This window comes from Mugil cephalus, chromosome 17 (genome assembly GCF_022458985.1).
Source record: "Mugil cephalus isolate CIBA_MC_2020 chromosome 17, CIBA_Mcephalus_1.1, whole genome shotgun sequence".
Taxonomy (NCBI): Eukaryota; Metazoa; Chordata; class Actinopteri; order Mugiliformes; family Mugilidae; genus Mugil; species Mugil cephalus.
The window spans coordinates 10,407,871-10,432,012 of NC_061786.1; the positions used below are offsets into that span (position 1 = coordinate 10,407,871).

The following is a 24,142-nucleotide window of genomic DNA, read 5'->3' on the forward strand; positions in this document are numbered from 1 at the left end:
GATTTCTCCCGGCTGCGTTACACACGAAAACATGAATGAGCCCAAGAGTAAAATAAATCTATATTTTTATTTTTTATTTTTTTTAAATAATGTTCACAATTTTCACATCCGTTAAAGCTCACAGTCGATTACTTGTGACGACTGCATGACGGACGCATCACTTGCTTGCAAATGCCATGATCTGCTCCTGCAAAGAGAAAAGAGACATGAGCTCAAACACTCGTCGCGCTCACGAAAAAAAGCCTGTTCTAACCGAGTGGCTCTGCAAGCTTCTACATGAGACCTGTAAAACCGGTTTACTCGCGGCATTTAATATGGAGAAAATGTCACTTTTAACTTTGTGCGTCCATAGTGAAATGCCTTTACAACCAGTTACAGTTGTGTTGGTCTGAATCACTTAGTAGGGAATAAAGCCATTTCACATGAGTGGTCGGTAATAAAAGGGGTGTGAAAACACAAGCCAACACCACTGTCCGCTGCCCCGGGGCCAACCATGCACCCCACCCACACACTTTTGGTAACACTAAATTTGGGGCTAAACTTAGATGCCCTAGTAGTAGGTTCAGAGCCCTTAAAATTATAGACACCGCTAAAGTAAAGCTCCGTGTAATCAGAAAAAGAGGGCGGAGGGTGGGGTAAGAGCGGAGGCGGCGCTTAGGCTTGACAGGTGGTTGATGTTATCTGAGGGATGGTCAGGTTCGCCCAGACAAGCAGCTAGAAGAAGAGGGTGCTTACTTTTAGAGTCGGGAGCATGTTGGTGGCCTGCAGACCGAAAGTGCGTAGGAGAACCACAGGGGCAACGTTAGTGGAGTAAAGTCGTTTCATGAGGTCGATGGCAGCCATCATGGGCAAGTTGTGTCGCTGGCGCTCGGTTTCGTATTCCAACAGGTGCTGTATTGCTCCTGCGCGAACAAAAAACAAAAAAAGTTTAAGAAGCGAGGAAACAGTTTAAGCACGTGCATGTCGGTCAGATGTTTTCTTCATTTGGTGGCTGCACTGGTTCTATATTAATATTTAATAGAGTAAAACATAAACATCTCAAAACCGTTTTTTTTTTTTTTTTTTTTAATGAAAAGCAACTTACATACAGTTACTGGAAGAAAGACCAGAAAAACATCAAATAAATGTTGCCGGAAAAGCTCGTGCTTTTTATAGTGCGACAACATGCATTTGAATGGGTGCAATGGAAAATAGCTTAGAGACGAAAACCGCTGTGCTATAGTTGCAGCATTGTTTGTCTGTTCGGAGTTCACACTGACCCAGGTCCTTCCCGTTAAAGGCCGCCTGGCTGAGGAGCTGCGTCAGGCAGGCCACGTCCCCAAATCCCAGGTTGGCTCCTTGACCCGCCAGAGGGTGGACACGATGGGCTGCATCCCTGCACAGACAGACACACAAGCTATACTGTGTGCAAAGTGAAATTCCCCTACCTTACATTTGATGCAGGGGATTAGCTAAATGCCTACTCAGCATGGTGATCAGAAACTTCATTTATAAAAACTATTGCTTTCAGTATTACTATCTTACCCAATGAGTGCAACTCTGTGCCTGATGTACTCGGATGCATGACCCATACCCAGCGGGAACATGACGCGGGTCTTCGGGCCGATCCCTGAAACGCTTGGAGGAAGCTGCCGAGGTGAACCCGCAGACGGCATGATGACTGACAGGGCGCTGCGGAACACCGAGCCGGCCGTCTCAATTAGCTCCGACTGGTTCTCATTACTCCACTGTCCGCGGGTGCGCAGACGGCCAGGGAGACACGTTCACAGAAGAAGAAGAAGAAGAAAAATGTCCCGAAGAGAGAGAGAAAACAGGCATAATGTGTGTTTGAGTGGACAAAGAAATTAGCTGACATAGGAGCAAAGCTGAGCTCAGAGCTAAGCGAGAGTGCTTTTTTTTCTCCCCCCTCTCCAACTAACTGGTTTGGCAGGCCATCGGCAGCTGGGCTAATTAAAAGAAGATGCCGGCCAGGCTATGCAGTTGAATTAGCTCTGTTTGAAAAACATTCCATGCAGTAATGGTCGACACTGGGAGACCACAGGTTTAATTAGCAAACCAGGCCTGAAACCCAAACGTGACTCAACCGTGGTGACCCCATCCATCAGCAGGCCCAGTAAAAATAGCCAGCTTGGGAAAAAGAAGTTTCTCCAAAAAATAGATAGGAATATGATTCCTGCAGTGGAATATTAGTATTGTGTACAGTCTGGGCTTAACAATAACCATCCTGTTTGTGTGAGTCACTGAAAACAGCTCAGCATGTGAGAAAGTCTATGGGGAAGCCCGGCCACAATCAGCACACAAATACACAAATGTTGCAACACCTCACTGACAGATGTGGAGGCCGACTGTAAACACAGCGGCAGCACTTTAACGGTCCCGGTGAGACTTACGAAGGCAGAGTTGATGGCGTCGACGAAGCTTTCCTCGTCCAGCTCCAGCAGCTCCTCCGCGAGCCGGTGGCTGGTTGACCACACCAGCGAGCTCTCCGTGTCCGACAGCTGAGGTGCAGAGAGAGGGATAGATTTATCAAATATTCCTGTGGCCAGTGGATATTTTGCAGCAAAAAAAGCACTGCTGCGAAAATGATAAAGATATATTACCGGTAACATTGCAATGGGTCCTGTTGGGAGGAACCTCTGCCATGCGACATTGTTCTCTGTGGGCTGTCACATAAATTAAGCCGTATTTAATATTTTACTCTGGGGTGTTGTATAGCAAACATGTGCATGAAAACAATTTTATACAATGTGCTCCTAGGCGGATTAATTTCTCTGCGCAGGCGGACAGATGTGATTATCATTGTGCGACTATCATGGTAAAAACAGTACGTAATTTACAATAAGGCTAGGTTATATATCCGCCAATTATAAACATACGCACCATAGTAAAGTGTGGGGAATTCCACTGTGCATTAAAAACTCACCTCCGATAGGTGCAGCACGGCAACCACGGCCGACTGGTCATAGTTCCACTTGACTGTGGGTATCCCTAATTCCCGCCGCACCATCGAGTTGGGCCCATCGGCACCAATCTGCGAAACACACAAGAGGATCGTTAAAAAGCCGAAAGGGCTGAATGAGCAAATGAAACAAGTGTGTAAACTGACCAGCAGCTTGGTTTGTAGAGTCTCGCCGTTAGCCAGCGTCACCTGCACCCACGGGACGGAGTCCGCCGCCTGGTGGGGCATTGGCCATTTATACTTCACCACCTTGGATCTGTACTTAACTTGCACGTTTTCTGGCGAACGATAAGGACATAAAAACTGGTGACTGTTGTGTAAAAGTAGCAAAAAGAAAGAAAGAAAAAAGAACCTTAAAATAAAACAATAGCTAGCGTGATTTTCTCACAACAAAGGGCTCAATCTGAGCCCTGAGAATCTATCCAACTAAATCAGCACTTTGCTACTTTTTCCTTTCAAAAGCATTGTTTCCCTGCAGCCAAAGCAGTGGAAGATCTATAAACCACCTCATAAAACACTACTGGTTTTCCTCGCTGGCACACAGTGGCTGCCAGAGTTCACATTTGACAGTCTTCTTAATGGCCCTGGCCTGCCATGCTGCACTGACTAATAGTGTTTATCTACAAGCACGGCGCTCCACGCTTTGCACATGATGCCAGCTTGTAAGATTTTGCACTCAAAGCTGCCCCTCGTCCCAAAAATATCGCCAGCGGGTCATCCCGAACATGAAAGGATGCTGAGCTAATGCTGGCTCATGCTCAGCTGGAGCGGGACGCATCCACAAAACGGCTACGGGTTCCTGCAATGTCACATATGGGTTTTCGGTGATTGGAGAGCGGAGTTACATTGAAAACAGCTGGCGAAGGAGGATGCTTTTCATGTACTGCTCCTTGAGCATAACAACACCACGGCTAAAATGAGAGGAGAGAGAAAAGCGGACAAATGGGAGGCACGTGAGGCGAAAAAACAACGTGCCGCGACCACACATCCGGCGTTTGGGGCAAAATGTTAAAAAACTGTTTATAAATATGCCACTTTAACTGTGAAGCACGCAGCGGAGCTCCGTTTTATTTGCGAGCCTCGCAAACGCTGGTCTAATGTCAACACCAATACGGGCCCCTTCGCTCCCTGTCAGCGATTTGGCGTCTTAGGAGGTGGCGAAGCCCGGGGAGCACATGGCAGCTCTAAGCGGGTCACTGGACCATTTCACGTGTCCTCCGAGGGTGCCGGGGAGCTGCAGTTTTCCAAAATGTGAGGTTTTGATTGAAATTGCAGGAAAAACACGGACGGCTCCAAGAGGTTGTCTTTAAAAACAGTCGCAGGGAGAGAGTACAAATAAACAAAACCTGGGGACAGGAACGGAATAAAAGTGGCGGCATTAGCTGCCAGACTCTGGGCCCATTAGGCAGATGGAACAGAAATCAGGCTACTGTGTGGGACTGTGTGTTTTAATCGTATGCTCCGAGCTTACCAGGCAGAGTGTCCAGCTGCTTGGTGAGTGCAGCCACGACGATGTCGTTCTCCACAATGTACGCCATCTCGTCCTCCAGGTTCTCCTTATCGAACGTGATCAGGGCGTCCGAGCAGGCATCCCAAACCTAAATGAGAGACCCATTATGCCTGCGGTCTACAACTCTGTCCTTAAAAGCTCCCCCTTGTCCCTATTTATAGCCGGGCAGAGAAGTGTTGCTTTATTGAGCTGAACACATCAAAGTTGCTGCTGGAGGTTGCAGCGAGCCAGCGTACATCAAACCCCAGAGGGTCACCAACACCCCTTCTTCTGGACGGACGGCCGCCTAACGCAGCTCTGTGCGGCGGGGGGGGACCGAATCGCACTTTGTGATGTGGATTCTGTCGAACATTTTCTGGGAAACACAAATAACAAATGACATGTTTGCGAACATTACAGAGGGAGTCAATATTTGTCCGCAACCAGAAGCGGCTGGCTGAGCTGTCGCTTTAGGCTACTGTAATTCCAACCTTGGAAGCACGGTCCGAGTTAAACACGAGTGGGAGAAAGTGTTTGTACAAGGTTAATTCTCTCCTGGGTTGTAACTATGGCGACAGAACCCATCATTCTGCAGTAATGTGCTGCTGCGCCGCTTTTTTTCCAGCTTGCCATAAAGTAGGGGGATATACCCCACTGAAAACCACTAATGGCAGTGGGTTCGCAACTTGTGATAAGTGGTTGGGAAGAAAGATTTACTGAGACCAGCCCAAAAATTGTTTTGGCTTCGTTTAATGCGGGATAAAATGATGAAGCTCTGGGTTAGAATGAGTTACCACCTTTTGTGCAACATTTAAACAATATGCTCCCTTGCAACTTTATAGAGAAAGATGTGGGAAAAGTAACAAAACCTCCGCTCGCCTTCTGGTTCGAATCTAAACCCTCGGTGCCTGGTGGACGTTTAAGGTGGAAGTGCCTTTTATTGCATGGAAAGAATGCTATTTAGAGCCGACCTGCAGTACATACAGTACTTTCCGGCGCTATGACTGAGATGTATACGAGTAGGATGCAGAGGGCAAACAAGCCAAAACAGTGGTAGCAGAATGAAGGTATAATGGGAGAGGTACACTACCATAATCACTCTAAGGGACTGCATGATGACATCTTAGGCCCAGAGAGAAACCCTGCGGTCAAGAGTTTGGTACACAGAGACCACATCTTACAAGCGGGACGGAGCCCGCACCCACAGCCGTAAAGCGGGTTCACTCTGCAGCAAACAACCACCCTCCTAATCTTTCATCTTCTTCCCGTTGTTCACATGAATCTTCATAATTAGAAGATGGGGGGAAACGAGTACCAATTAGAAAACATCAAAACGATTTATTCTTCATAGAAAACATGACTTTAATAAATGAACCTAGAGCGGCCGGAGGAGCCATGCAGCGCTCCGGATACAGCCGGGGCGCAGGCTTTCTTTTTAAATATACCTTGTGTTCTTTGGCATTTCGTGTGCCACAGATTGTGCAGCGCTACGGCGAAAGACATAAATTGCGCAAAGGAATGAACAAAATGCATGTTACACGAAACCGCCGCTTGCCATTTTAATGTGAACAATTACATACCATATACATGATTATACGATGCAGTATTGTGTTGCTTGTTCATTAAGCTGAATGACTGAGTAGAAGCTGAGTGTCACAGATTTTTCTCTCCACAAATTGCATGGTGTCGTGATGGATGGATGACAGAAATACATACAGTAGGTCAGTAAATTAGAAAGTCTGGAGCACATACGAGGAAAAAACTCGCTTTGTGCAACAGAATGATTTTTGAGGATACTCTGTGTTACACAAGACTCCAGTTATTTTCATCTCGAAATGACACACGACAGTGATTGTGACCTTCTGTTGCACAGATTAAAAAAAATAAACTTAACCCTAGAATACTAACATCGAGCGATTGATGTCACAAGACGTTCATTGTGTTGCTGCGGTCTCATTTGAGCGAGTATATGAGTACCGTCAAGCTGCTCCCTGACATCATCGAAGGGTTGAGCGCTTCCCTGCTGCTCCAATCCCGCCCGGTTTTATTTTTTCTGCAGGTACGTGTTCGGGTAATTTACGTCACCCGACATAAGTGTTTGTTTATTAAATGAGATCATAATGATCACATTGATTACAGTAACCTAGAAGGATTGCAATAACCTGCTACAGGAAGGATTTTTATGGCAATATATGGTTATCATCCTGTCACAGGCCTGGATAATCTGACCAGCAAGTGAATAAAACACAACTAAACGTAGTTTTACTTTAGCAATCGCTAGCTACACATATTTACTCTTTGATGCTAGAGTTAGCTAATTGGTCCTGCGTGTAGTTCTTATTTAGTGTAATTCTTATGAATAAATATAATTAGGGGTAATTTTAGGGGGAATTCATTTGGTCAAAAACGTTTTTTATAGTCAGATTATTATTTTTACCCTCTCAGAAAGTGCCATTTGGTTAAACTAGCTTTCCCACGGTTGGCAGTGATACAGGACGACTGCGCCTTCACTTGACAAGTCCAATCTTTCGCTAATTTTAGAGACTTTTTATAGAGGCCCTCTGTGATACCTTTTTTTGTTTTATGAGACATTTTATAGTTTAAAATATCTTAAATCTACCATGTATTATTGTATTTTAATATATTTTGATGATAAGTACTATGGGGGCTATGATATTGAGTGAAATATACTCCTTCATAGACGTTAGTGATGGTGTTACTAATTATAACATTAGTGTTCTAGGGTTAATGTAACAATGAGCTGAAGATCCACTTACCTGCATCTTTTTATAGGGCTTATATCTCATATTTGTGATGTGGTCCCATGCTCCGATACCTGTGTGTGGACATTGTGAAATAGTTAAGAGTCAACAACAACTACTCATACTCTGCAGACTAAAACATGATACTGTTTTTCATAAATGGAATGCATAATGTGTATAGTAAATGTATGTAAATACTGATACACTTAAATGTCATAATTTTGCTTTGCAATATTGAATTGAGACTCAAAAACACTTAATTGTCCTTATTTTTCCTACTGATGAAAGCAAATGTTAATTCTTGCATTTTGTATCATGATATTCTACCCAGACAGCTGGGATAGGCTCCAGCAACCCATATGACCCTGGTGAGGATAAGCGGTAGTAGAAGATGAGATGAGATGAGATGAGATATTCTTCCCAATATAGACCACTAATGAGGAGCAGAAGTCTACAAGAATCTTAGTAGAGCTCAGTACAGCTAAGATTCATGAGCAAATCAAGTAATGTGGATATATTTTTTCTCTCCATACCCTTAGTTAAAGCCCATCCATTAAAAGGAACTTGAGGTAAACCAGACTGAAGTAATGAGACAATAAAAATCACTGATCAAATCACTGATCGCTAAACACTGTGCTAAGTGATAGGATGAAAAATCTACTCTGACAATATTGGACACGATTAAAAAGAATATACACTCACCTGCCAGTCCATTAGGTACAGTAGTGAAAACAGATTCAATCTAAAATAACAGTCCTGCACTAAATTGCCCTTCATGACTGTTATAACGTTCAGTTAGCGTTGACACAGCGTCAGAAAGGTGGTGATTCAACTGTATGATCATTTTGAAGGATGTAGTTTGTGGCACTGTTTAACTATATTAAATTAAAACCACACATGTTTCTTTTATTTAGCTTAGCCCACAGGCTAAAATGGGGTTGTCAAAATAATAGAGACATACGCTTCGGTAGTACTACAAGCCACAGTCTCCAAATTGAGAAAAACAGTCGAATCAATAGCTCTCTCAGTTATTTTAACCAGATGCTGTACCTGGACTATCATGAAGTTAAGATTTAGTGTTTTCACTATACTTAATAAAATGGCAGGAGAGTGTACAATTTCCTTTTTGCACAGATGATGATCCGCTGGCTGAATGAGCTGCCCATCAGCCACAGCTCATCGTGCATTTTAGTTACCCATTCACACTGGTCCACTGCAAATGCTGTATCTGACCCTCAGAAGCCAAATGTCTGGCCCGTGTATTGTCATAATATGTGAAATAATAACGTGCAACACGTATGATAAAATTTGCACTACGGTTGTTGTGGTTTGACATCGACCCACACCTACACTTGGGCATCGACCTGCTGGCGGTATAATGCGTGACGTACTATAATACGTGATGCAGCTGTATATGCTACTTAACTAGCTTAGCCACTTACGTCAACTGGAAAAAAACGCCAGTTCAGACTTGACTGGACAGCTCAATTTTGTTTTATTGCAGCAAATCCACACCGATGCTAAGCTGACTTGCTTGATATGCATGCAGACTGTAGCAATGTGTTGAAAGCAGCACTTCAACGCCATGCATGCTACCAGTTTTAGTTGCCCTGCTCAGACAATCACTGTAATTCTCTCACTGAGAGACCTTGAGGGAGATATTTAACTGCAGTTTGGGTTGTAGCGAAATTCACACTCTTTTTGTTACCGAGGAAGAAAACTGTATCAGGAAAAACACCAGGTGACCTATCGCATGTGGAACAACTGAGGTCAGATATGATCACTGCTAATCCCGGGTGCCTGGGCAGCGTCTGATCCCTGGCTTACCGTGTGGGAGACATTTAGCAGTGAGCTTGTTATAAACCGTTTGATGACACAGATTCTGTGTGTCAGGGTGTATACTGTACCGCTGAGGAGGGTGGCCGAGCCTGGACTGATTGAGCTGACTCTGGTGCTGTAGGCGTTTGGGACCTGGTCCATTACTTTCTTGTTGCCAGCCTCGAGCAGAAGAATCTTCTTTCCCTCCAAGTTGGGATCCATGCCTTTTTAAATATTGCAAAAAATAAATAAATAAATGACGCACTGAATGTGACACTGAAACTAGTGCTTAAGATTTTGTTTATGGCATCACATCTGAGAGTATTTTTCAGTATATTTTAGAGACTTCCTACAGATGAACAAGTATGAGAAATGAGAAACCACGTGTCCAACTCAAAACTAATCTTGTTTTGGACAGGCTGATATAACACTCTGGAGCAGAACTCACCTAGAGAACAAGCCATTGCAGATCCAACCATGCCTCCCCCGGATATAATTACATCATAAACCTCATTCTTCCCCGAATCTCCCCCTTGATCTGCACATACCAATCCCCGCCTGATGATTTTTACAGTAGATATATGCTTTTCTGTAATAAAACACCGGCTAAGTCCGCTAAAGGCCAGCGGCGCCTTTATGATTTTGTGCATTATTCCCTCTTCAGTCTATCTTCACATGAGACAAGCACCGCGTCGTAAAGAAGAAAACAGTCCTGCTTCGGAGCCGTAATACTTTCACAGAAGTATAAGCCAGACAGACGTTTCCCCTTGAATGTGTCCTAATACGAGCAGCGGTGTCCCTGGTGTGGTCCAGCCATGTTGTGTTGACAACCGCTCCAGAGGAAGTACTTCCTGTTTCGCAGCCAATCAGAGGAGACGTTTTACGGCTGCTGCCGCTGCTGCTTCTGTCCGCAACCTGTTGGCTGCCTGGCGTCTGTGTACCAGCAAAAGTCACTTGCTTCGCTTCGGGTGTGATACAAACAACTTTGTATGAATACCAAACATTGGTTTCTGTATACTGAGAGTTTGAAGGACGCTTCGACGACGAGAAATACTTCCTAAAACTCGCGTGTTTCCAGGTTTGCTGCTTAATATATTTTTTAAGTTGGATTTTGTTGCTTCTAATATGTGATTACTAAGAGACTTTAACTTTTATCATCGAGTTTGGGTCACGATAAAAGTGCATACGTATAAAAACGTAGCTGAGCTAACGCTAAAAACGTGCAAACAAATCGAAATTAACTGCCGCTGAGATCGCAGGATGAAGTTGCCATAGTAACCTATTTACACACTGGGGGCGGAGTCTCAGTGAGATGACGTGTTAGACGTAGATGAATGAAGTTTTTATTAAGACGCAGGCTTGAAGTTGTTTACCACTACTGAATGCTTGATATGTTCACTAAATGTTTTAATGGGGCTTCTTCACAATGATTGCTATATCAGCAAATATATTCAGTCTATGATAAAAGAAAATCCCCTAGATTTTCCCCAGTTACAGCTGAAACAAACATCAGTTCAGTTGTGTTCTTGAAATGAAGTATATTATAGAACTGAAAAGTCTCAATAAAAGTCTCAAATAGTAAGCTAATTAAACAACAGAAACACACACTCATTTGTCAATTCATTAGGTACACTAGTAAAGACAAATGCATTCTAATATAACAGTCCTGCACTTAATCTTTGCTTCATAAAGGCTATGGTATTCTGATTTGTAGGACTATTGACTCTAGTGTTGTGTTGTTCATGGTTCTATTATTTAGTCAGAGGGCTAGTTAAAAAAAGTCTCCACTCTAAGAAACACTTTTTTTTTGTTTGTTTAATTCAAAACAGTAAAACAGCTCCACAAAATAATCCACCTAAATGATCATACAGCTGAATTATTATTTTCACTAGTGTACTTAATGAACTGAATACATATTTAGGACCCACGGATATACTTATTTTTTTCTTAGGACATTATATAAATGACGGCAGCAGCAGTCTGATCAATCAGTTGGTGATTAAATTCAGCCCAATTTAAAATATGTATAAATATTACAACAAAAAGTGCAGCTTTAATAGTGTTAAGTTACTGTAAAAAAAAAACATGGACATATTTTCTCTCCATACTTTTTGGTAGACATTTTTACAGGACAAATTAATTAATTATCAAAAGGATTTTCATTTCTGTGTTTGCAGGAATACGCACATTTCTAGGACTTCAACTTTGTTTTTCTTTTATTTTAACGTATTTGTTTCAGTTAGATAGTGTTGTAGATTAGGGAAACATGTCAAAACTGGAGACCTTGCTGGAAGATGGACTAAAATCAGAGCTGGTCCTCCAGCAGCACCTCAAGGCTCTGAGAGACGCCCCCACACAAGAGCTGCTGGAGACGGAGAGAAGACAGACAGAGGAGCTGGAGAAGAGGATTCAACAGAACTCTCTTATGTCAACAAAGTGAGTTTCCTCCACTGACTCTAATGTCTAGTTCTGGTCATTGCTGACCTGTTGTAAATGGCTTTGCTGTTTTACAGATATGTGGGAATGAGAAGATCTACCTCTACATCTGCCCTGACCTCAGAAAAAAACACATATTTCAGTCCCAAACAGTCAGAGAGGCTTAACTCATCTTCTCCAGCTGCGGTATCTCCAGCACACTGGAGACATCGATCTGTTAGGACTCAACAGTGTGAGCGATTAGCTCTATCTAAGACAACGCAGCAGAGCAAAGAGGAAGAAGCCGAAGCTGAGTGTCAGAAGAAGTTCTGTGCTCTTCCTGTCCCCGGCCATGTCGTCCAGCCCGTCTACCACAAGATGGTGGAGCTGAGAGAGAAGGAGAGGAAGCAGGGCCATGAACAGAGGAGGCAGCTATTACTCTCCATTCAAAGGCCTTTCAGCTTCCAGATAAGAGAGAAGGACAAAAGGGAGAAGCTCTTAGCGATGTTAAACCAAGTCTCCCATGATCAGAAAACCAATGCTGCCCCTGTTAAAAAAACACCTGACAAAAACACAAAAGACTCAACAGACACTGAGCTGAAAGGTGGGTTTCCTTTTCTTGCCACTCTGAGCATTTTCTTGAAATAAGTATTTAAATAAATATGACAAACTATTTTTTTCTGACAGTTTATAGAAAAGCAAAGTCCCTTCTCACAAGTTTCTTATGTCAGTAGGTTGTAGGTTCCTAAAAAGAGAGCAGAATAGATTCAACTCTTTCGGATTTTCACAAGAAAAGTTCAAAGACTTAAGAAAAGGATTAAGATATATTTTGCACTTCTTTGCTCATCATTTCCCGACCTTTCATGTTCATCCCTGATAGTAGGATGACATTATCCATTTTAATTTGATGTAATACGGTCTGAATTTACATTTATTGACAGGAAAACATTAATTTTACCAAATCCATTTTGATATGAACATGCTTCACAGCAACAGCAGTGCTATTATTAGTTGTAACTGAATGATGTAGTTGATTGAAATTCATTTAAATATGTGCTGAATTGAGCGTTTACATCACAGACAAGATCCAAGTTTCAACTGCACGACTGACTGACATAGTGTCACATTAGATGCATGTGTACAGTCCCTCTAATACATTTAACACAACAATGTGACTGCAGCTTCTACCTTCTTTCCACCAATCCATTGTCCATAACCGACCGCTCATCCTCCAGAGGGTTGTGGGGGGCTGGAGCCTATTTCAGCTTGTATCAAGCAAGAGGCGGGTTGCAGGAAAGCACACGCTCAGATGACAATACAGCAGGAGAATCCCACTAGGACCGGCAGCCCAAAACTTCGCACCGCTGAGCGCACACGGAAAGAAAAGCTGGGATTCCTGGACAAGGAGCCGAGCTTCCAACCGAAGATCATCCATCGGGTCCCAAACTTTAGCACGCTGCACAAGGCCTTACAGACACAAGCGCTGAAGCAAACACAGAGCACGGATGTGACGAGGTGTCAGCCCTTCTCACTGAGGACATCAGCTCTCCCCGAAAGGCAAAGTAGGATGATCCCGGAAAAATCACAGGTAAAATATTTTCTTCAAGTTGCTAGAATGCCTTAATTTTTAGTTTAGTTCAGTTTTTGATTTTAGTTACTTTCCACATTATAAGCTAATGATCAATGAACCTTTAATTTGCGTTTCATTCATCACATTTAGTTAGAAGCACTTACTGTTGTAAGCAGCGGTAATAACTTCCCTTAATTAATATTAAATACTATATAAATACTAATTACAATTTACTAATGTTATCCTTTACAATGCATGTAAACTACGATGCCTTCCTTTAAGAGCCACGGTTTTTACAAGAACTACAGTACATAAGAAGACTTTAGGGCCTGTCTCTCACACCTCCACTGCTTGATGGATGCTTGGAGACATGTGCATACATCATTTTATCAGGTCAATGCCCAACATTCTTTTAAGGAGGATTGTAAAACACTGGTTTTCCTCATATCTTGTTCAAAATGTAATTATTTTATCCACAGCAAAACAAAAACAGATGTTACTGTGTCGTTTGTGCCAACTCTACATATTCCTATGGTCTCTCAACTCTCAAAAGTATTATATTGTCACATAAAATGTGACAAAGTAATTTGACAAGGTCGCAGAGTACTTGCCTTTCTCTGCGTCTCTGTTTTATGGCAACAGATTTATTGAGATTTATTGTATGGTTTAAGTTCTTGTAAGCCTTAACTGTTACTTTTTCAAAGCCAATCAGACCAGTTCTCTCAGTTGTGGAATCGAAATGATATTTAAAATATGCACAGCAGCCCATCTTCAAAGAAGGAAGAAAAAAAACCACACTTAAACTGTCATATTTCAAACTTTCTCCCAGTCATGATTTACACTGTTCGGCTGGAGCCCCGCAGTGTATGACCTACAACCAGATACTGTAATGTTCGTTCACTTTTCATCCCTCAGCAAAATCTTTTATGTGGGATTATTCACAGGAACATCCCTATATGTGTTCATAAAAATTTGTCTGGCTGGCAGATTCTCATGGGAGCATTAAAGAGTAAAAAGTAAGTAGGTAATAATAACAGTAATTTAGTCTAATCCAAAGTGTCAGAGTGAACTTTATGATCAGTGAAATTTTCTTCCTGTCTTCCTTTCAAGTATTGTGGGATTCAGCCCATAATTATGCAATTGCCAGAGATCTGTTTTATGAAACTTGTCAGATATTTTGGGGCAAATTCCTCTGACTTAACGAAAGTCATATCCTGTGCAGCTACATTTAGCCGCAGAGAGGGAAGCTTCAGTTGAAATAGTTACACCGTTTGTAGATCAACACCACAAACATATTTGTACTAAATTGCCTTTCAGTTAATAACATATTCTGAACCTTAGATGTTTACTGTCTGATTTCCTAGACAGAAGTGGAGATTTTTCTATGTTTTTCTATGTTTATCTATCAGTATCTTATGCCTTGTCTTAATAATTAATTGTCCCTTTTTTTGTAAATGTTTGTGAAGCATCACAAGTAGTGACTAATGTAGTTATTAAAAAGTAATAAATAAAGAAATACATCTCTTAGAGCAAAGCATATTCTGCTGTTTCCATTAAATAGCTAGCAGACTCCTAGCCATTTACAACTCAAAATACTGTTACGAATACCTTTTTTTTTTTTTTGCCAATGTTGAGCCAGATACTGGCTTGTATGTGACGCTCATCATGTTTGTAGTGTACCCTATAAGCTTTAAATTCCTCATGAAAACGACAATGAAAATATATGATAAAAATGTCATATTTAGCTTTGATTAAAGCTTCTTGCTGTTTGTGATTTCATTTCCATTTTCCTCTACAGGTACCTAAAATGAGTAATCTCAGCAGAAGCAAATCACTTGGGGCCTTAACGTGTATGTCCAATGATACACTCCCCACATACATCACCGACGCTGTGAGGAAGCGCTGTGTGGCTATCAGGTGAAGTGGATTATTTTATCGTGACTTTTTCCTCCGTGCACTCTCTAAATAGTTAAATGATTTGACACGCAGGCGCTTTTGTTTTGATCCTTTACAGGAAGTCAATGGAGATGAGGGATAGTAAGAATCAAGAGAGCGCAGACTGGTTGAGGAACTACCAGTTGCGGTCCCAAGCCATGAAAAAGACAGTAGCCGTCCATGCAAAGCTGCTGGACCCACACAGCAGCCTGAAAGAAGTGTATAATGAGAAGCTACAGCATCATCGGTGAGTTCCCGTCAACTGAGGCCGTTTGTTCTGCAGTTTTGCAACCTACTCACATCACGACATCACCACCGCACAGTGACTGAAACTATAATCTTCTCTTACACGTAGGGAAGCTGATCAAAAAAGAATGAGGGAGTACACGAGAGAACTACGGGACATGAAGGCCAGAGTTAGCGAACGCCCTTATTTGTTTGAACAGGTGAAACAGGTAAGTGACATAAATCTTAGGCGCTGTAAAATGACATTCACCTCCAGCGGCATAATTTCAAGTTTTTACCGGCAGAGAAACGCGAAGGCTCGGGCCGAACAGACCTACAGGAGCAAGCTCAAGAAGGCCGGATTAAAGGAACAATTTGTTGAAGAAAGAGGAGAAGCAAAGTTCTCTGAGGATGATACAGACCTGAGTGACTACAGCGCTGCAAATGACATTCATAGCAGGTTTGTAAGAATATAGCAAGATTTGTTCGTCCACTGCGTAATACCACTGTGTCCGGTAAAATTATGAATAGCAATGCTGCCGGAGAGCCAAGGACTTCGTGTGGTTTACTCATATTACATTACATAATTTTCTGAGCTTTCCCTGCAGTCTTTAGTGAAGAAAAAATACAAATACTGCAGCCAAGTAAAAGTTCGATGTAATTACAATATAGCCATTTTCTAACCCAACATGTCTGATTTAGGGAAGAAAATGTGGACGATGGGAAGAAAATTGAAGATGTGGAAGAGAAGAGCGTGAAGTCCAAATGGGAAGAAATGCCATGATCAAAAAGGTTCAGGCGGCACTGAGTTTTTTGTGGCCTCTCCACTAGAAAACAACACTGTCCTCAAAAATGATTCATGTCACGGCTCACTCTCCACACGAAACGTTTGATAGTTTAAGATGTAGAGCCATAAATTATGAAATTGCAAAACATCTGGACTTTGCACTGTTAGGGATTACAAGTGGAAGAAGATAAAAGTGAAATAGAAGCATATATGTATTTTATAGAAGTGTTTAAATATTCATATGAGTAATGTATAATATATATAGGCAACACACACCCACACACACATGCAGTATATATGAATATATACTGTATGTATATATAGAAAATAAAAAAGCTTTTGGTTTTACAACAATTTTGCTGAGGGACTTGAAGACTGTAATTTAGAGGATGATGAACACGTGGTTCCCAGAATAAACAGTTCAAAAACAAAATGAGAACACCAGTTGGGACCACTTTGTCTGTAGCATCAATTTGCGTTGCTAAATCAAGAAGCTTCTGATATCCATATGGAAAGGATAGTATGTCATATGCTGTAGTTACAATCATAGTTGCATTTCCTTAAAAAAAAAAACACATGTGCTTAATTGAACAGGTCCTGTAAGAGCACAGAGTGTCTGGCATGTCCTTTTCTTAGATGTTTGGATGTTTAAAGTTCCCAGTTATATCTGCACCCACACTGCCACCTAAGTAAACAATCCTCGCTGTGCATCTGCATTCACACAGACCATCTCAGTGGTCTGCTCCAAGCCTACAGATCCACATCAAATGCTCTTGTACACAGACCTCCGCTGTACTCTTGTGCTTTGACAGCTGACTTCCAGGAATTTGAGATTTCGGTTTTACTTAGAAACCGCACGTCTAAATATGTATATAAACATAATCAAACGTTCAAATTGGAGATCAGAACATCCGTATGGTTTCCCTTTATAGGTTAGGGTGTCATGCTCGTGGAGTTATTTTGTGATAAAATAGTTTGAAATGTGAAATTTACAGTAGATGGGAGCTGATTGAATGTTACATGCAGTTGGCAGACTGGTGTACGTCTCTGCAGAGAATGGCATTATAAACGGAATACAAGCATATCTATCATGACTGTTTAGGTAATTAAATAATTATAAGATGAATTTTGCACCATTAAAAAGAAACAAAAATTGTCAAATAATTTCACATAGCACAAAAAAAGATGTATTAAATAATCCTTTTCTTTGAAATCTCAAAAAAAAAATCACATGACAAAGCTTCAAGGGCTCTATCCTGTCAGGTTGTCATGGGAACCGTGTATCCCTCCCCACTCTGCCTTGTAGTCCCTCAGGAGAAAGCTGTGCACCTCTGATTCCCTGATGCGCCGCGGAAAACAAAACCCATCTCTCCCAACCTGTTAGGTAATCTCTGAGTGGGAATCGGCATCAGTGAAACGCGCGAGGGAGCAGGCGCCTGTGACATCTATTTAAACAAACTGCAGCCTCAAATGTGTGTGGAGGCTGCAAAAAAAAAAAAAAAAAAAAAGGGAACAAACACATCTCATTTAGATTAATGAGAGGCTGCACGCCTGGCCACTGAATGTTATGATCACGCTGTTTGAGGAGTGGCTCTGCTTAGCGCATGAACAATATAATTTCACCAAGGTGGTGCATTCAGGTCTCTTATTATTCCAGCCACTGTACGATATTAAAATTCCCACACATTTAATTTTGTAAATGCATGGGTTGCAAACGTTGGCACGCTCAGGACACATCCTAGAATAGATGACACAGGCCAGGATTTCACCTGCCTCAAACCGAAAATTGCACCCTGAAATTCTTATCTTGTTATTTTCTCTAGTTATTTTGTTGTTCGCCTTGATTTCTTGCTTATTTGTTTTCTCGTGATTGCAAAACTCCAGCGGCCAAGTTTTGTTTAACTATGTCGTGTTTCCATGTGGAGCCTCTGTGTGCTTCAGTCCTCGGTTCACCTGCAGGAGGAGCTGTGGCTCGCTGCAGCCTCTGTGGAGCAGAAGAGAGAGATCCCTCTTTTTCTCCTTCAGTGGCATGAATAATATCCCCAGTGCTGGAGAGAGAGCACATCAAGAGGCAAACGGGAAGGGGAGCGAGATAGCAGCCAGTGTGACAGATAAGAGCGTGGCAGAACTTGTCTTCTTGACTGCACCGTGGGCCGGGGGAAAAAGAGAGAGAACAAGTGCAACCAGAGTCAGGCAAGGTTGCTGCCTGCACACACACAAACACACACACACACACACACAGACGCACGTATAGAAACAGGCAGACCCCGGCTGCACCAGGAGAAGTTCAGGGAGGAGACTGACCTCGAAAAGGTACAGTACGACTGCGTGTGTCCCTCTCGTTACGTCTCACACGTTGGGCGAATCAGCTGTGCTCACTTGATGCTCCACTTTGTTTTCCAGGTGGGTTGGCGGAAGTTGTGTCTGTGGATTCGCCCAAATGTTATGGCTTTCCTCAAACTGAGCCTTGTTGTCCTGTAGAGGAGTTTTGTGTTTCCCCCTTCAGAAGAACTTGTCTCGTTTCTTGCCGCTTGAGGGAGGATGGAGAAGCTGTCGGGGAAGGACAAGGAGCTGATACGAGGCAGCTGGGAGAGCCTAGGCAAGAACAAAGTTCCTCATGGTGTCATCATGTTTTCTAGGTAAGATCCTACACACTCTGCATGATTTAGATGGAGTATCTTAGCGAAGCAAGAAGAAGAAATATCAAAAGACTCTCTCTGTCTCTATTAACATTTTTTTTTTAATTGCACTTTAAGCAAAAGTTATAGGATGTCGCTGTTTTTTTGTTACTTAATATGTGTGTTGCTAGAATATGTAACACAGGTGTGCAGAGAGAGTCGAGCTAGATCGTTCGCTGCACACTTTCCCCATGCAGGGACCGGAGGCTTGACTTGTTGCTTGGCGACAGACTGCAATAATCCACAATTTACTTTGAGACAGCTGCTGTTAAATCAGACACTAGCAGGGGAGATTTGTGGATGCATGATTTGAACATTGATTCTGTGTCTGTGTGCGCGTTTGAGCCCGTGCCGTGTGTGTGTACATCTATAGAATAGTGTGCTATTTGTCTGTGGCAGGCTGTTTGAGCTGGATCCCGCGCTGCTCAGTCTGTTTCGCTACAGTACAAATTGTGGTTCCACACAAGACTGCCTCTCCAGCCCAGAGTTTCTGGAACATGTCACCAAGGTGAGCTCCATTCACCGCAGCGACCACTGCAAGTACACAAACATCCAGAACTTGTGCACAGTGTTGAACCCTCTCTGTTTCTGCTTTTGAATGCGTCTGTGTGTGTGTGTGTGTGTGTGTGTGATCGCAGGTGATGCTCGTGATCGACGCGGCAGTCAGCCACCTGGATGATCTCCACTCCTTGGAGGACTTCCTGCTCAACCTCGGGAGGAAGCATCAGGCAGTGGGAGTTCACACACAGTCTTTCGCTGTAGGACCAAACATCCCATAGTACAACTCTCTGAAAGCAGTTTCACAAGTGAATGAACTGTGAAAAATATATATTTTTTTTGCTTGTTTGTTTTGACTCTGGCAGTTGGTGGGAGAGTCCCTTCTCTACATGTTGCAGTGCAGCCTGGGCCAGGCCTACACCGCGCCGCTGCGCCAAGCCTGGCTCAACATGTACAGCATTGTGGTAGCGGCAATGAGCCGAGGGTGGGCCAAGAACGGTGAGGACAAGGCCGACTGAGACGCGCAGCGGGAGCAGTTGTTGTCAACTCGTCAACATGGTTGCCATGGAATAAGGTTGTGTAACTCGCAGCATTGTGGCTTTAGCTGCTGTACATTTGCTCTGTGAGGTGGGTCGTGTAGCGTAGCGAATGTATGGCATAGTTACACGTTTCAATCGGACAGACCAATCGCAGAGTTTATTTCTTTTGCCGTGGCTGTTCAGCTGCCAGACAACGCTGCAGCAACAGCCACGAGAATCCAACAGAATCCAGTGCTTTGGTTCCTCTAAGTCTGGACCTTTACGCTGAACGCCTCCATCAGAATAACTGTTGAGTCTCTTTGTACATAATGGCTTTGATATATCTACTCAAACGAAACCAGTGACTGTAGTGTTCTTTGTGATGTATCTTAAAAGAGTCGCACACTTGTGAAACACTAGGTATTATAATTAGGCATCACGCACACTACTCAAACTGTGATGGTTACTGTGGCCAGCAAGGGCAGCTCTCTATTTAACTGGAACACAGTGATACTCATCAAAACCTGTGGGACAATGCAATGTGGTTTCACAGAAGTAATTCTAAACTTAACCAACAATGTGTTTGTTTTTGTTTTTTTAAAAAAAGGAACGGTGTTGCGCAACATTACACCTTTTTTGTGAGTGAATTTGAGCTACTGTAGACGAGCACATTTCTAAAATCCCGTTCAGTAGACACTGACAAGAACTGTTATACTCTCTGATAGCTTTCTTCAATGACTGTTAAGGCGTCCACGCGCACCTTACTCGACGTGATGTGTGATTCTGTCCTCAGTCGAGGTTGTGAGTATTTCAGTTGGCTTCTGATGACTGTTAAACTCTACATAATAGACTGTTACGTGACCTTTAGAGTTTGAAAGAAAATGGCATCTTGGAGGGATTATAACATCTCTGTTCCTTGGCTATGGGTTTCCAGTTATTGTTAGTGTGAAGTAGTTTTATTGTACTGTATTTGCGTATCTTAGTAATGCTTATTATCTGCGTTATTGTGGCTACAAATGTAGTATTTACCTCAGCTTTAGAGGTGAAGATAATCACAGTGTTTCTCCAACACAGAGCTCCTGTGAGGAAACTGGGAGTGAGAATTTCTTCTGAAACAAAGTAAAACGTAACTAATTATCCTTCTAATTTATAAACACAAAACAACGGAAATATTTTGTGCTACTGACTCTGTCCAATGTATGTGTGTATTATTACTGCTGCCATAACACTGTATGTGTCATCGTCGGTCGTTATTTACATTCATGGCCATAATGCCAAGTAACTTAGCAACAGTGCGCCAAGTATTAGATAATAACACCATACAACTGTAAATCCAAGCTGCTGATATGTGGTTATTATCGCTTTAGTCTGAGTTTATATTTATAAAGTTTATTTTTATATTCTGATCTGTATGTGTAGTGAAAGAGCAATGTTTTTTTTTTTTTTTTCTCAGATGTCTTTTACAGTTTATCTTATTTCAGTTAATGGATTCAGTACAAGGAAATATCCCCTTAGTTGGGTTTTATTTAATCGACATTTACAAACACAACTTCTAAATGAGCAATTCTTACAGAAAAGTATAAAGGCAGGGTTTCTGTTGAACTGTTTTACCCCTGACACAGTGTGTTCAGTGTGTTCTTTCCAGCCCACAGGTGTAAAGTTTGTTAACTGATTGTGTAGGTGGCGTATTTATAGTGATTCTTTTCTTAGTATCGGTACACGGCCCTATGCAGGTTGTTGTTCTCCATGTGTCTGTTTTTAATTACCTGACAGTAAGTGTTTTTAGCCAGGATGACTGACAGCTGGCGTGTTTCCTTTTCAACATCCAGATGTTCACATACTGGCTGTGTCACTGTCTACCTCATCACTATCAGCTGCTATCGAACAGCGATGACTTCACCTAGTTATCCTCCAACACCAAAAACGCACATCTAACGCGAGCACGCTCTCTTTGTAAACCGGATTCCATCCTTCACTTTAAGGGAAAAAACAAAAAATAAAAAATTCTGTTATGTGCTTACTTGAGAGTCAATAAAGTGATGTGTGGATATTTTACGGCTAAACGAGGTCAGTGTGTTTTCCTCTCACATTGTTTGTCGTGGACTGATTGCGGCCACGGCGCAACGGTTTCGAAATCAATCACACGATGCCTGATTTCCTTCCCACTGACAGCCCATCCCCGAGCGTTACATAAGATCCAAGCATCGAATGGCTCATCGCCCTTGGCTACAGAGACGAGGGCGACTTCAGGCGCATCAGCCCACTTACTCATGCAACTGCACAATGTCACATCAGGACTTAACCGAATTCTTGACAGACAGTTGCGTTCTTTGCAGTGTGGACTGCTCTCGTTTTCCTCCAAATTTCCTCCGCTTGCATGTGTCTCATGCCTGCGCGTTCGTCCTGTAAGTGACAGAAGGGATGGTAGTTATGGTCGAGGCTCTTTTCCCTCTTTTCTCCCTCGTATACAATTTGGTTGTAGCGCTGTAAAAGTCACATCCATGAGCTGGCTGTCTGTTCGGCTGTCGTAGGAGCGGCTAACATGACCTTAATCTGTCTCTGCTCTGCCAACAGTATCCTCGCTCCCTCTGTCCCACTGAGAGTCTGCTGGATTTATGTTGGCTTCTCGCTCCACGTCACCCTTCAGCCTACAGAACCACACTGAGGCTCAGCTTGTGCAGTCACTGGGCTTCGTGGACGCTACAATTTGACCTTCTCCCAACCAGTGGTTGAACTAAACATTAATGGTGGCAAAATTCAGTAATCTGCTGACAAAAACACAGCACATGTTTATTTCCCCTGCAGCGATTCATTAATCAGTCCCTATTAGTCCTTCAATCTTACCTTGTAGTGTGCGCCGTCGTCTGGAGAAGAGTCTGTGGCGAAAAAAAAGACAACATTATTTTTAGAAAGTCTGCAATGTGTTTTGGAATGAAGGGGTATTGAACGTTGTCATGGCAACTGTTAAGTGATGGCTGTATGTGTGTGTGTGCGTTTGCCTTCGATGGAGGAGGAAAAGCGAGGCTCAGTCGCCAGCTCGTCCTAAATCGCACCGCTTCAAGGGAGAGGGAGAGGAGCGGGGAGCGGACAGTGACGGTGCATGCAGGATCAGGCTAATAAGTCTCGCTCTGATGGCGCCCCAGGACCTGGCGACAGCAACACGGGCACGAGTCTGCCAAGCAACAACCGCTACACTGGGAAGGAGCTGTCTGTTAGCAGCTGCCATCATAAAGTCCAGTTTGGTTAGGATTGGTGCCATATAGTTTCTGATCTCTAAAAAGCAATCGCTGGTAAAAACAGCTGGACACAATAGTTTGGTGCAAATATACTCAAAGCAGAATAGTCATTGTATTTAGTGAGGACTGTTTTAAGCTTCTAATACAGGGGTCTTCAATGTTTTTCAGGCCAAGGACCCCCAAACTGATGGAGAGATTAAGCAGGGACCCCCTACCTACTATATGTGTTCTATATTTAACTGGTGCTATTTATATACATTATTATTACCATTTTGCATTCGATATTACGCTATTCAAAAAATACACTTTTATACTTTTCTCATTTCAATCTCAGCCTCCAGTACACAGCAGGCCCCGCCCCTATCGCTGCTGAGCCAATCACAAGGCTGCATATTACACAGCTGACTTTGTTCCCCTAATGACAAAACATTTCATGTCAATTATTCTCTCTATCTGTATATATAGAGCCAGCATATGTTTATATATAATATGTGGCCTTGTGATTGGCTCAGTAGCGATAGGGGCGGGGCCTGCTGTGTACTGGAGGCTTAGATTGACAGGTCTAGTGTGGAAATGAGTTGCATTCATGTTAATGTGTATTTAATGAGATTTAAATTTGTTGGGGGGAGATTCAAAAAATACACGAAATGTCTGATCAACCAATGATTTTGTGACTCTCCTGCAGTACCTTTGCGGACCCCCTAGGGGCCACAGTCCCCCTATTGAACACCTATGTTCTAAAACATATCTGTTCCATTATAGTTTGCATTCAGCGTATTAATGTAACATTTAAATCCATTTTCAATTAATCTACGTTCCATAGCAACTGGTCCAGACCTATAAAGCAATCACCCAACTGCTGCGTGACCACAGATGTTTATCTGAAAGAAAGATTTGATGACATTATGGAGGCCTTTCCTCGTCTAATGTTATTCATTCCCCCATTAAGTCGTCTAAACAATCTCTTACAAAAGGTCAAGATGGAAATTTGAGAAAGTTTGATATGTTAAAGGGTCTTGAACTGATCTAAATGGTCCTTGTGGTAAACATCTTAAGTGTCTTTTTTTGTTTGACAGACTGAAGTATGTATAATCTGTATATGTAAGCCAATGTGGACAAAAAGTCTACACATACAGTGCTTGGAAAAACAGAAACCTGAACCTGTAGAGAAAGACTGTGACATGAAAAGCTCTTGCACGGTTTTCCAGTTTAAACAGTCTCTCACACAAGTCGGTGACTGGCATAATACACC

The 24,142-nt window shown here is 42.5% G+C and overlaps 3 protein-coding genes across 9 annotated transcripts; 2 read left to right on the plus strand and 1 right to left on the minus strand.

Moving 5' to 3' along the window:
- Positions 1–48: 48 nt before the first annotated feature.
- coq6 (coenzyme Q6 monooxygenase) lies at positions 49–9,847 on the minus strand. The gene is made up of 12 exons (XM_047610685.1): positions 9,477–9,847; positions 9,118–9,252; positions 7,226–7,284; positions 4,431–4,557; positions 3,107–3,237; positions 2,924–3,031; positions 2,601–2,663; positions 2,391–2,498; positions 1,525–1,727; positions 1,260–1,375; positions 736–902; positions 49–187 (listed from the first exon to the last, which is right to left on the minus strand). Exons 1-12 carry the CDS (start codon positions 9,676–9,678, stop codon positions 158–160), a joined length of 1,449 nt encoding a protein of 482 aa, XP_047466641.1. The 5' UTR covers positions 9,679–9,847; the 3' UTR covers positions 49–157.
- A 90-nt stretch (positions 9,848–9,937) lies between these two features.
- fam161b (FAM161 centrosomal protein B) lies at positions 9,938–16,019 on the plus strand. 6 transcript variants are annotated; one of them, XM_047610680.1, is made up of 9 exons: positions 9,938–10,106; positions 11,206–11,464; positions 11,542–12,047; positions 12,679–13,031; positions 14,812–14,930; positions 15,028–15,195; positions 15,304–15,403; positions 15,479–15,633; positions 15,876–16,019. In XM_047610680.1, exons 2-9 carry the CDS (start codon positions 11,295–11,297, stop codon positions 15,955–15,957), a joined length of 1,653 nt encoding a protein of 550 aa, XP_047466636.1. In that variant the 5' UTR covers positions 9,938–10,106; positions 11,206–11,294; the 3' UTR covers positions 15,958–16,019. The 6 variants fall into 6 exon arrangements, with proteins under 6 accessions (XP_047466636.1, XP_047466634.1, XP_047466635.1 ...); XM_047610678.1 differs by having other exon boundaries at positions 11,268–11,464; XM_047610679.1 differs by having other exon boundaries at positions 11,272–11,464.
- Positions 16,020–18,126: 2,107 nt separating this feature from the next.
- ngb (neuroglobin) lies at positions 18,127–21,717 on the plus strand. 2 transcript variants are annotated; one of them, XM_047610686.1, is made up of 5 exons: positions 18,127–18,273; positions 18,364–18,599; positions 19,038–19,146; positions 19,277–19,396; positions 19,502–21,717. In XM_047610686.1, the coding sequence occupies exons 2-5, from the start codon at positions 18,502–18,504 to the stop codon at positions 19,652–19,654; spliced, it is 480 nt and encodes a 159-aa protein (XP_047466642.1). In that variant the 5' UTR covers positions 18,127–18,273; positions 18,364–18,501; the 3' UTR covers positions 19,655–21,717. The 2 variants fall into 2 exon arrangements, with proteins under 2 accessions (XP_047466642.1, XP_047466643.1); XM_047610687.1 differs by having other exon boundaries at positions 18,128–18,273; positions 18,442–18,599.
- The last annotated feature ends 2,425 nt before the right edge of the window (positions 21,718–24,142 follow it).